This window comes from Gavia stellata, chromosome 9 (genome assembly GCF_030936135.1).
Source record: "Gavia stellata isolate bGavSte3 chromosome 9, bGavSte3.hap2, whole genome shotgun sequence".
NCBI lineage: Eukaryota > Metazoa > Chordata > Aves > Gaviiformes > Gaviidae > Gavia > Gavia stellata.
Window position 1 is genome coordinate 36,824,361 of NC_082602.1, and position 13,127 is coordinate 36,837,487.

The following is a 13,127-nucleotide window of genomic DNA, read 5'->3' on the forward strand; positions in this document are numbered from 1 at the left end:
ATATACAGCAACCGATATTTTTTCCTAATACTTTAATCCATTCCTTTCAAAATCTGGCACTTTTTCCAAGCATAAAACATTAATATCATGGGAATGACTGTGAACGCTGTAGAGTTGATGGAAACTTAAAAGAAAAAAATCGTACAGTGAGAATGATTGTATCTCTCATTCTTCCTCAAAAACAGTGCACAATTTGACAGCTCCCTAGAGAATTAACACTCATATTTTGCCAGGATCTACTGTGAGTCTGCTTGGATTACTGGATTTCTACTGCATCAGGAACACAGATTAAAAAATTAAAAGCTGAAATGTAGAAAGGCATACAAATCTTGCGCACAGCTGGTTAGGTCCACTTCTGCAAAAATTATTTTCTTTAATAAAACAGAGAATCAGAGACTAAGAAACTCAAACCACAGAAGAATGAGAATTGAAACACACTCGTTTATTCATGGTACTACTTCAGACAGTCTCTCTTTCTTCCAAGGAGAAAAGGTCCTGCAAAAATGTGGCACTCCCGTTTATACAGAGCAATATATTAGTTCTTTCTACCACTAGTATATCTTTATATTACCAGTACAGTTAAGTTTGCAGGTAAAGGTAGCTTGTTACCTTCATACTTCTATTCTTCGTAAGATGAATGAGTGACTAGGAAGCTCCAAAATGCCCAACTACTTGCCAGCATGAGATGGGGACTGCCCATAAAAAGTACCAGAGAGGACTGATTTTGACATGTAGAAGGGATTTTCTGTCATATTACAGCTCTACACAGCACCTCAAGCAATGGAGTCCTGATGCTTCCAGTGGGTTTCCAGTTATGCTAACAACAATGTGTGTTGGTCTTTTTTTCCTCCGTTAGTTTTCAGCGTTCTTTTCTTCTTTTCTAACTGGCACTGGAAAGGTATGAAGTGAGCTTTGCAATGACTCGCAAAGAGATGAAATCAACACTCACAAAACAATATAATCAAAATGCTCTCATTTTGCATCCATTCCCAACATGATTTGTTCTTATGCTTCTTTCTCACAGAAGTCTGACAGTGCATTGTACGGTATCATACTGATGGAGCTTGCAAGCTCAGAAGTGGTGCTCATACGGTGCTCCAAATGGACGAGATAATGGAGTCAATCCAAGTGATTTAGGTAAGTTTTTAATAAAAAAGAATATTCTAGTCTAAATCCTTAAGACTGCCTTAAAACCCTCAATGTACCAATTTGCAGATGACTGATTTTTTTTAATTTCTGTGTATTGTAAGTGAATTTGACTTGCCTTCACAAAACTGAACATGTCACAGGCAGCACATATGTAATCTTGAAAAAATCCACTGGCAGACATATCAGATGATTGTAAGTTTTTTTCCACATGATTTATTTCATGGCAGTCATGAGCATTAACATCACACATTAAATCAGCAGTGAAATGATATTCTTCAGCTATATATGGATTCCTTTCTATATATCTTGATGCATACTCAAATACCGCACAACTGATTCCAGTTAATGGTAACAAAAGACGATAATAATGTGTAAGAGAAAAAGAAACAAACTCTTAACCTGCGGTAGTTGCTTCTTAAAGGTTTTCTACCGTTTGATGTTTCTAATTATTTCCCTCAGTTTGATTCTAATAATAATGGTAATTCTGAGGGTCGCTAATACTCCTCCAGAATGGATACACTTCATTGTACAAATAAAATATGAAATAAAACCTTTTAATGACACCCATTGCATTGTTGGCGGATGTTACACATCTGTCTTGATGAGTACGGAGAAATATAATACATTGGCCTTTCCCAGGAGAGTTATTGAATTTAGTGTCATTTTTATTCAGTTTTTGCTCAGGCAAACTTCCAAAAAAAGTTTCAAATTGCCCAAGATTAAGTTTTAGCTTTGCAATTGTAAAAGCAGAACACAAGGACAGGCTGTCACTCTAAGCAAAAATTTACTCTCACGAGTAATCTGTTGAATTTAGTACTGCTGTATACACAATCACTTATAACCAAAGACACTTGTAGAAAGTCACAGTTTTATACAAAACGAGCACACTCCTAGATGTAACCAGGTAGCCTGGCAAGAAGAGACAAGCAATGAAAATAGGACTGAATGATGCATCCATTGCAAAACACGCTACTCCATTACGGAGTAGCTCATCTTTTATCTTGGGTTGAAAGTGATGGCATAATCATGATACCAATGATAGTTTTCTACATAAGAATTATTAAAAATTAAATTCCATCACAAATTTATTCCATTAAAATAATTGCCTATTGCCTTGAATAGTCTACAGTATAAATAAATGCATGAAGAGCTCAGCTAATTTTCTCTCTCTTATCTCTGGGTACTTTTGATCATATGCAGTTTCTTTTTGATTTTCCTTAGGTTTGAGAAAGAACGGGCAAGGAACGTACATCCATCCCCTTGAGGCAATTGCAAAAGATTGTGCGTGTCAGTCTACATCTATGTAAATACCAACATTTTTGGAAACTGCAGAGGGAATTAAATGCTGGTGCTTTTGTCCTCTTTTTCCCCAGCGAGAAATGGTAGCACTGATCCTCTGCTATAGGTAGGATTTTCTGGCATCTTTCCTCCACAGCTAAATGATTTTCCCTTGGTGAAACAGCAAGTTACTTCTGTTGCCTGAAAGACGGTCCTGACACAGTTGGGTAACACAGCTTTTTTTGTAGAGCTACTGTAATAATCTAGAAAAGGTTGTTTGTCAAAACTAGCCTACAATACACCAAAAATGTATGTTATGAATGATATATAAGCATTTCACTGATAAAATTTACAATCATACATAACACTGATTAGATAATCAGTAACTTTTCTGTTCCAATTATCTAAACAGTATTTTCTCACGATTTGTCCATCTGTTAGTGCCCCTAGCATATGCAGCAGGTTTTATTAACAGAGCCCTACCGACAGGAATGGGTCCTAGCTGTCTTTAACCATTTCCATCACATTCTGCCAGTGCTAACATACTTTCCTAGAATATTAATATCATATTCAGGTTTCTTCTTTATCTGGTATTCGTTTGTAATTGTCCCTTGTGAGCCTACATGACGGAAAGCTGATACAGAGTACAGACTGAACACAAATTGCTCGATTTATTCAGGGATTAATAAAGACTAAAACCTAACATTACAAGTTTAAAAGACATGAAAAGAAATTCACAGTCATGAAAAATGACTTACTTTCCTTCAGCCCCACTTTTTTTCTTGGGGTATTTCTCTACACCCCATCTGCCCGTGCATTGTCATTGCCTCAGGAGGACACAGTGCGTGGGAGCTCTAAAACACGACCAAACCGCTCCTCCTGACAACTTGATTTCTTGTATGTTCACACTCAGGGTGCAAATATAATCAAAGCCACACCAGGTATTCAAGGAAACTGAGCATCGCATAACTTCTTTCACAGGCCTTTGGGCTTTGGAAAGGGTAGAGGTGTATGAACTGACAGAGCTTCACCTCCTGATTTTGATGAATTTAGGAGACTTGCTCAGTTTTATGGGGAACCCTCTGTCAGAAAAGAACCCTTGATTTCTAGTTGCACAGTCAATACAGTGTTTGGCAGTGCTACCAAAGAGCCTGGTCCCATGGCCAAACCAGTCGGTTATCTAACTTGAACGAGTAAGAAGACTCCAATACAGGGTGAAGAAGTCCAGTTAGAGGGAACTGCAAAAAACAAGTCATGTCCGACAGGAAGAAAAAGTGCATGGAAAGGCCTCTGCAACCTGGGGAACAGCTTTGCTTTGAGAGCCTTGCGTGCGGTGAATAAAATGAGTGAGAAGAAAGAAATGTCAGTTCTTTCTGAGCTTAAAAGATGGGTCAGCAGCTTATCAAAACCTATTAGTTCTTTCAGTCCAATTACATTTTTAATATACACACCCCATTCCCATTGTGTTTCTCACTGAATGATTCTGGTATTTTCTTTCAGGAATAAACTGAATCAGCCACCGCGGGCAATTAACTCAATAAATTACTACCAGGAAGAAGCACTGCTGCTGTTTCCATGCTAGTCCAAGACCTGCAACAAGCTGTAAGAGCCCTCATTGCAACAGTGGTGGAAATGCAGATACGTTCTAACCTTGGTAGCACCTTCACCGACTGATACAGCCCCGTGAAGCTGACGGGTGACAAATGCTAACACTGCAAAGCAGCATCTGGCCCTCTGTGGGTGCATACCCGATAAGAATCCAGGGTAAATTACTGCTGCACTTGACAAAAATCACCTTTCTAAATATCAACATTTTTGCTCTTTCCTCCTTAAGTACAGGTTTATGGAACTTGAAAGGATTGTGAGAATTTCCCTACAACTTGCTCTCCAAGATGGTTTGAGTGTCATCTTTGTTATTCCCTGGAAACCTCTGTGCCTGTCCTGCATGCCGGTAAAGTCACGGTGCTGACGAAAGCTATGCTTTTCCTTCAGCCTCACACCTTGTGTTGTAGAGGGTGGATCCTCTGCAAACCCACACTGGAATTTGGGATAGATCACCCCTCTCCAACAGCCCCACCAGTCCTTTCAAGAGCTGAGGGGAAATACTGGCTCTGGAATTGCCCCTCCAGGGTAAAAGGTACAATGGGAAACAAGCAGCCCACAGAGATGGAGTTTTCTAAACCCATGGTTGAAATAAATCAGAATCCTACTGAAAACAGGAATATTCAGGTACTCAGGACACCCCTGGTCTCTGCCATTCAAGTCCAGGATGTATTTGTTACCCCCAGCTGCTAACTTTCACTGCTTCATGGTAATACACCTACAAACGAAGTTTTATGACAATACTTGCCCCATACTTCTCTTCATCAGAGAATTATCCCTTCCGTGCCCCAGACTGTTGGTTTTTTTTTTTCCCCATGAGTATTTAAACATCTAAAGGACAAAAATCAGGCTACCTCTGCTTGGCATGTGAAGACCCTACATCAACAGTGGAATTGGAGGCAGCAAGTCTCTGACCAGCAGCAGGAGCAGTTAAAGCAGTAATGATAGGCTCTGGAAAGGCAGATCTCTTTCTGGCTCTAGTAGTTCTGAAAATACTAGTCATAGCCCCCTGCAAAAAAAAGAAAGAGCTATCCCCAAGGTGCCAAAGGAAAAAAAAAGCAGATGAGAGATGTGGAATGAGTAGTGGGCAACTTAGAACAAACAGTTTTCCAAATATTTATACACATACATACATATGTAGACACAAATCCACCCTATTTACAATGTGCTTAATAGAACCATGGCTTTGCCATAATTTGCAGTATTGAATGCCCTTTGTTTTTAAGTGGCCTTCTATAAGGTTTCACTTTGTATACGCTGCTTAGCAAAACCCTAATTTTATTTTGCATTCATATAAGAGAAAGAGGTAACACATGAAGCTTGTGCTAAACATCAGGTTGTGTCTTTTCCACAGTCTTTACCAAGGATGGGACCATTTACCTTCACCTGAGACTTACCAGGGATCAGGCTGGATTTTGCTAGAAATTCTTTACATCCTCAACTCCCCTCCCTCCCCCTACAAGGTAAGCACTAGTTCAGTCACAGTATTTGCCTGCAAATTAATTCAGGGAAATCCTATGGCCTGTACAATGGAATAATAATAATAATAAAATTTAAATCAGACTACATAATTATAATGGTTCTTTCTTGCCTTAGAAGCTTAAGACTTCTGCAGGTGATTGTTCTGATACGTAATTCCATTGCCTCCCTAGTACATGTGCACTCAGTAAGATTAATTGCAATGCACTTCAGCCCAAATAACAGAGAAAATCTTGTTAGATCATCCGTGCAATTTTGTTTTATTAATAAAGCCACTTATAGATACTATGTGGTGCATTTGAAGAGTTATCCTGATACAGCGTGTATCTGGACAGATATTTTTGTTTCCTTTTGCATAAAACTACTCACTAGAGACAGGTATTATATCAAAAGCAAAGATATCCAAAGGAAGTAAAATTTCTGAGTCTTGGCACAGGCAGCCACATCAACATCAACTGAGAAACTCTTACCTGGCAAAGGACACCCTAAGATTTCCAGTCTCATACAGATGCTACCTTCTTCGAACCAGGACCGGGGGTTTATACGGATATAGCGTGCAACCAGTGGCACCGGCAACATATTGAGAACTGGGATCTCTTTCTCACTGTTTCCTTCAAAAATCTATGTAGGCCAAACATACGGAAAGGGCAAGATCAGTTCTTCAGAAAGTCTTCTAGCACTTTTGGTAATAGAAACAAATGTCGATGGTGGCTCAGGCCAGAACTGCTCTTCAAAGAGCACAATCCCCCCATGCCCCTTAGAGAGGGGCAAAGGAGACAGAGCTCCAAACCCTCTCTCCAACAAAAGGCACCTCATGGGCGTGAGATGTCCCCAGGGACCAGCAGACTGATGCTAGCCCTTGCATGGGCCATGCAACAAGAACTGCGTCCTCATCACAGGCAAAACCACTGCCAGGGTGGCATTCACATCCATAGGCAGACACATGGGGATTTGCCATAGTGGAATTAGTGGAATCACTGGGAGACAGTGCCTTATAGTCTTACACTGACTAAACTGGCAAATCAAAACTCCACGTGGACAGCCCCCACTTTCCCACCTCCGCTCATCTTCATAAAACATCTGTCGTGATACTCACCACATCTCCAGATTCATTTCTGACAGCAGTCCATGCATGACTGTCATTGCTCACCAATACTCTGTAAGAGGTCACCCAGTTACTCCTTCAAAAAGACAAAGAGTATCTAAGTTATTTTTGCATAACTTAGAATGACTGTAAATTATGTTTAATGTAATAAAGCTTGTAAGACTGCTAGCAATGGAAATCCCACTTGGCAAAGTCATGTCAACGCTTGGCTGAAAAAGTAACACTCAAATCTAGATTCAACAGATAATTAAAAAAGCCTAGCACATAGAAGCAAAGAACCAAGATAATATTCTGGGATTCTAGGAGGTGAGGGATTACTGCTCTCCTTTCCTTTTACATGCAGATTTCAGGATAAGTGGCTTATCTAAAGCAGATGCATCCAGTGTTCAAAAATCTTACTTTTTCAGCTACAGAACATTTTCTATTTCTACTGCTATTATCAGAGGGGATGAAAAAAAAATAATAAATCCTCTAGGATGAAAAGTCCATGAATTTCAGCCAGCAAAATTTCCATTTCTTCCAATACAAGAATGACTGGAGCCTGCAGTCATTCTTGTATTTATTAGCAATAGATAGGAACAAAGAGACAATTCTGTCTGCACAGCAGAGTCCAATTGATCACAGTACTAGTGCACTGCTACAATATCTAGATCAGTCTTCAGTAGGCTGATCTTTCCAGGGGCCTGTTATCTGATTTACAGTAAAATCCTCTTTAATCTAAAAAAGCAAAATCTTCATTCATGCTTAAATTGTGCCTTGTCTGTATTCAGCTAAAGAAGAGTATGAGGAGAAAAAAAATGCTGCTTCCTATATTCTGAGAGGAGTTAAAGCTATGTAGCTTTTACACTGCCTGGGCATTCCCCATGGCAAAGTGTAAACAGCTATGGAGAAGGTAATGCCCTGACTCTCTTCTCTCATTTGTTGGTCTGAAAGGGCAGCAGTAATTTATTTTTTTCCCTAACACCTCCCTGGTTTCAACAGGCAGTGACTTGGAGGAGAGTTGTGGCTTGGAGGTATCTTTGTACTGTGAAGTCAGTCCAGGATAATTAAATTCTATTTCCATGTATATAAACTGATGGCGCATAACCAGCAGTCCTCTAGAGCAGTCATTCTTGAACATGAGTTCTTAGCTAAGCTACACAGTCAGATTGCTGGGATTGAATCCAGGGTAAGGAAAGCTCTTGGGACTAGAAAGAAGAGTAGGGACAATTTAGGCAGTTATGGGAGAAGCATCAGAGCACATGGGTCAGAGATCAGGGAGTACCTGGAAGGACAGACACACCTCAGAAAAACTTCCCCTTGTACTGCACCCATACAAATGCAACTTTTTTTGCACTTCTTTCTTTTAAAATCAACAAATAATATTGGCAAACTACCTACGAACGCACACACACATTGACTTCACTGTGTTTGTGTTTTAAGGGGACAAACTAGCCTTTATGTGGTCACTAAAAGAGAGGCAAACTTCTAGTGAAGACCAAAAAAGGGGCAGGGGTGAAACAAGAGCAAATTAATCAGCCAAAAGATCAGCACAAGCTCACAACTTCGTCTTGTACAAAATAGTGACCTTCAAATAATGCTTCAGTCAATGCATGGCAGCAGAAAATTTATAACTTTAAATTTCTATCCGCTATTTCATTTTCTGAGTAACAGTGGTCCCACTTGTACAAAAGATTCAAACTGATGTCCAGACTTACAATGACGCCTAAACCCAAAGATTAAGGTAAGTGTTTAGTAGGATTTAGAAAAGCATTTCTGTATGTTGTTTACTAACACCCCCAAAAGTCAAAGATGAGCTATCATCTGATTGTGAAAGAAATGACTGAACAAACCCAGCTCTGCTTTACACACTAAACCCATCCTTTGCAAATCCTTCACCAGTCTTCTTCAATGAATAGATTTTGCCATTCATGTTAGTTTAGATGCAAAAATCTTGACTACCGCCAAGCAGACTGAACTTCTTATTATTGCATTGAAGAGATGAATACATCTATCACTTGTCACACATACACTACTTCAACATTTGTTAAACAACTTCAACAAGTCAGCAGTACTCTGAAAATACTAATTGTCTGCCTGTCAGTGGAAGGTCTCCTGGGGTAGGGGATTCACTGGAGATCTGCGAAGTGCCACGCTGGCATCGCAAGTCTTCGTGGCTGTAAAACGATACACCAGAAAATAGACAGGGACTTCAGCGTGCTATATAAGTTTCTACTAACTCTTGTAAAGAACTTTACATTCTTCCCTCAATTTCTCTGTGATCATTAGTTGAAGGAAGGCAGATTTACCTCTAGCAAAGACAGACATTAGGAATTTTGGAAACTGCCAACATCAAAACTCTAGGAAGGGGAAAAAAAATAGCTTTTTCTGGTTGAAAAAAACCTAACAAAGCATGAGAGCAAAACTCATGGGTTTGAACAGGGGTGGTGGTGGTAGCGTACATACCCAGTGCACATAAAATGGTGTTGGGGTTTTTTGTTGTTTTTTTTTGTGTTGGTGTTATGTTTGGTTTGGGTTTTTTTGTGTTTTGGTTTCTTTTTTTTTTTTTTTTTTTTTTTAATGTTCTCGGCCATTTTTCAAAGTCAGTTTAAATGACCAAAAAGGGCAATGTCACAAACCAAATAACTTCATTGCTTCTGAAGTATTACAGCACTTCTTTCACTTCACCTGCACAAATAAGATTAGGTGGGCAAACACAATACATCCATATTCATTACTCTACACCTGGAAAAGAAATTCAAACAGAATATCACAGTCACATAAAAACAAGACAACAGTGGACATTCTTTATAATTGAGAATTTTGTAAGAAAATCACGGCACAGATAGAAACTTTTTAAAAGAAGCAGCTCATTTTACTGGCCTGAGAAAATGTTTGCTGTTCATATTTCCAAGCTAGGACTTCTATTTACCATCTTTTAATTTTCTCACTCCCTACAGTTAACAAAGGTTCAAACTTCTCCCAAAAGCAAATGTATGCTAATCAGTCATACACATTTTCCATCCTGAGTGGCAACACATAAAATGCTTTTCAGAGACAGTCTGACAATTAAAATACAAATGGAACCACATCCAGTCTTGTATATTTGCAGCATAGAAGGAATACAGAGGGTCATGAGAGGAGAGAAGTCAGCTTAATATATTAGGTCACACACCACATCCTATTAACTGTGCTTGCCTGTAAGGAATAAGCATTCACTTTGCATTTGTTGAGATGCAGAATAAAAACATCACAGGTGACCGGATCCTCCTCCCACTGGCACTAAATGCAAACCTGCCTCTTAGGGGCTTAAATTCTTCCCCCTTTTTTCCAACGTCGGAAGAAGAACTTCTGCCAATATTAAGAAGGCTGCTGTAAATTCAGATTCCCCTCAGAAATGGCATCTTCTGCCTTGAAATCCCATTCCCCGTGATGCAGAAGGGGAACTCTGCATGTATTTGTGTGTTCAGAGTATCTGGAAAACTAGCAGAAGCTAATGCACAGGGCTTCTGACCAGGCAGCCAAGTATCTTTAAATCCCAGATATTTCTACAGCTACAGACCAGCAGAAGAGCATTCGACATATTAAATCTTCTCGAAAGCTGTGGATTTTTTACACATGTGCGGCACAGGAGGTCTGATGCTTCCAGGAAGCAGATGGATGTGTTGCACATGCTCGAATCAACAGCCAGTCTGTTTACAGTAAGCACAGCGTTTCCTGGAATCGATGAGTTTAATACATACGTGGTGCTCAGTTTATTCATGTAGACACAGAAATCTGAAACTTTCGCGGAAATCCATCACAGAAACACGACAGCTAAAGCAAAGTCTTGTGCTAAAAGTACTGGGGAATGTCATCTGCTTTGTGTTGTTACCTGATGACAGGAAGATCCATCTCGTTGGGTTTGGGATTTGCAGACGTTAATTTCTGCAGCGAGTCACACTGAATCTTTTCAGGGCCCGTCAGCACTGAACAATAAAGCTATAAGGAAAGCTAAAAGAAAGCTATAAAGCTTTCCAGTACTTAGGATGTCCCTACCATTGTTTTAGAGAAGCTCTTCTGAATTCACTCTATACAATCTCTCTGGACCTACTATTATATTCCTCAGACAAAAATACAGATATTTGTTGGTTTTCTAGAGTCAAGGAGACACGATTCAGGGAAAGTCCCATGCCAGCATTCAGAAAAGAGTGCGATAATTATTGAGCTCTTTCTTGGCAGCAAGCTAGGCAATACAGAAATCACTGCATGACAGTACCTTCAAAAGTATTGGAGGTTACCTCTAGTTCATCATGTTCTAGCACTAAGTGCTACTTACATGACTGCCTCACAAATTTCATCAACACTAGAAAAGGATCACAAGATACAGATTTGACAGGAATCATTTGGATTCAGGTGATTCCCATTAATAATCCTTTTGAAAATTTATGCCAGCCTTATCTCTTCAGCAGAAACCTATCTGAAAAATCTCAGTATCTGTTGCCAACATTAATCAATTCATTTCACAGGAAGTAAATGCAAAAATCAAAATATGATTCAAATTCACTTCATGTGGATTTTTTTAATTAATTAGTTGGATTTTATCTGTAATGCATTAGCTCTAGACAATGCTTATATGAACATCTCCAATTTTAAATTCAGTTTCTTGCGATGCATAGAAATGTCCAACTTGTCCATTTCCATCCAAAAAAAGACAAGCTGAGGGATTAAGCGACTTGCCCAGGGACAGAGAGGAAATCTGAATCACAGTGGAGAATTAAAAGCAGGTCTCCTACAGCCTTGGCAGGTTCCTATCTAGGGAACCAGCTTTTCCTTATCTCACCACATCATCAGGCTGCTGAGCATAGGGAAAGACATCATGACAGCACCAAAACAACGAAACATCTTTCTGCCTTGTCTTCTCCAACATCATTTGCTTACTTTTATGTGCACTAGACGTATAGACAAATCCCAACTCGGCCCAACACACAGCAAGTGCTAAACGAGAAGCAGTGGAGGGATGCCAGGCGTTTGGCTGCCCAGACTCCAACAGGCGAGTACATCATCTGAGACTTCTGACTATTTGGATATGGTTTTATTTTATTTGAACAGCATCTGCTGCATGTAATATTTTAAGGCCAAGCTTCTCAATTATGGAAAGCTGAATCAGCAACAAGTGAAATAAATCTGATACTCTTTTCCTAGTCTCTAAGTATGCTTTTCCACATCAGCAAAACCCCACATGATTTAAGATAAACGAGGAAGGTTGGCAGGTGCTGGTCAGCAGAAGCTGAAGCCCACAGTGGCAGAGATGCCGGAGATGAGACTAGCAAACATTGGCAGAGTTCGCATTAGCATTATCTGCAATGGACCTGACTCCAGCTGACCATATTATTCTTCGGCTGTCACGATAATCTGATTTTTCTGCATTACAAAACTCCCAAATTAATAGAAAATAGAAACAGGCAGGCACACAGATGTGTATCCTTCAATAATATATAAATTGACAAGCCAAAATACTTGAAATAGGGGAATCTCTATACCAAAAAAAATGCTAGGCAAACCTTAGATTAATCTGTAATCATGCAACAGAATCAGCATGCTGGCAATTAAATGGCTTTCTGCTCGAAAAAGTAATTTGTAGTCTCATGCAATTAAATAGAAAACCATTAATATTAATATTCTATAATAATATTTATGCTGATAAAATTTTAAATCACCCACTGCCCAACAGTCTTAAAAACAAGCCAAGTCAAAAAAATGCTCAGGCTAACCACAGGTAGCCCAGCAAATTTTACAAGCTAATTAAAATAAATATGATTTAAGGGATGGAGCTTGAAGAGCAGGCAAGGGTATTTTTTTTAATAATTGAAATCTTTGAATGTTTAATTTTTAAAATTGCTTCTAGCTGACTTAAATGAATATACTGCTGTGAAATCTGGCTCTTTGGAGCCAAAGAAAAGCTCAGGCTAGAATTTCACTTCCTCAGAATGAACTAAGCACAGATTTCTCAAAGCTCTCTTCTCAGTGAGGAGGACCTGGGTTTGCAAATGCATTTCCCACCCAACAGCTGCCACTTACAGCAGGTTTTTAGAAAATTTTAATCTCTGACTTCCTGACTTTTCTAGAATATCTGGTGCCAACTGGGGGTGTTTCCTTTTGTTGTTGTACATTCAGAAAGTAACACCTGAAGGTGCCAGGCCTCCTGTGTGGGGTCAAAAACATCCTCTGCCCCAAAGATTTTATTGTCTTGACACCTGTCATTTCAGGCCATGCTTTGCAAAGAGATCTGCACGTGTTTGAAATTCTTCTGGCACCAGTCTTTCCCCTTTCATATCTTCTGTATCTGCTAAACACAACCAAGCTGTGATTCCTTTTCTTCTAAACCTCCTTTTAGGACATTTTTAATTTTCCATTCTTGTTTGTGCCTATCACACCTTTGTAAACTAGTCACGTATTTGAGGAGAAAAATCTGAACTCTATAGGCACTGCCTCACTAGGTCTTTTTGCCTCCTTCTCGTGAATATTCAAGTAATGGAAAATGAAAAGCTCCGAC

The 13,127-nt window shown here is 39.4% G+C and overlaps 1 protein-coding gene across 1 annotated transcript in view; it reads right to left on the bottom strand.

The window, feature by feature from the left end:
- Nucleotides 1-13,127, bottom strand: part of CPXM2 (carboxypeptidase X, M14 family member 2) — a 77,066-nt gene that overhangs the window by 22,270 nt on the left and 41,669 nt on the right. Inside the window, exons 4-5 of the mRNA XM_009811029.2 lie at nt 6,605-6,689; nt 5,979-6,129 (exon numbers count right to left, since the gene is read on the bottom strand). Of these exons, the coding sequence (XP_009809331.2) occupies nt 5,979-6,129; nt 6,605-6,689 (236 nt within the window). The remainder of the gene's footprint in view (nt 1-5,978; nt 6,130-6,604; nt 6,690-13,127) is intronic.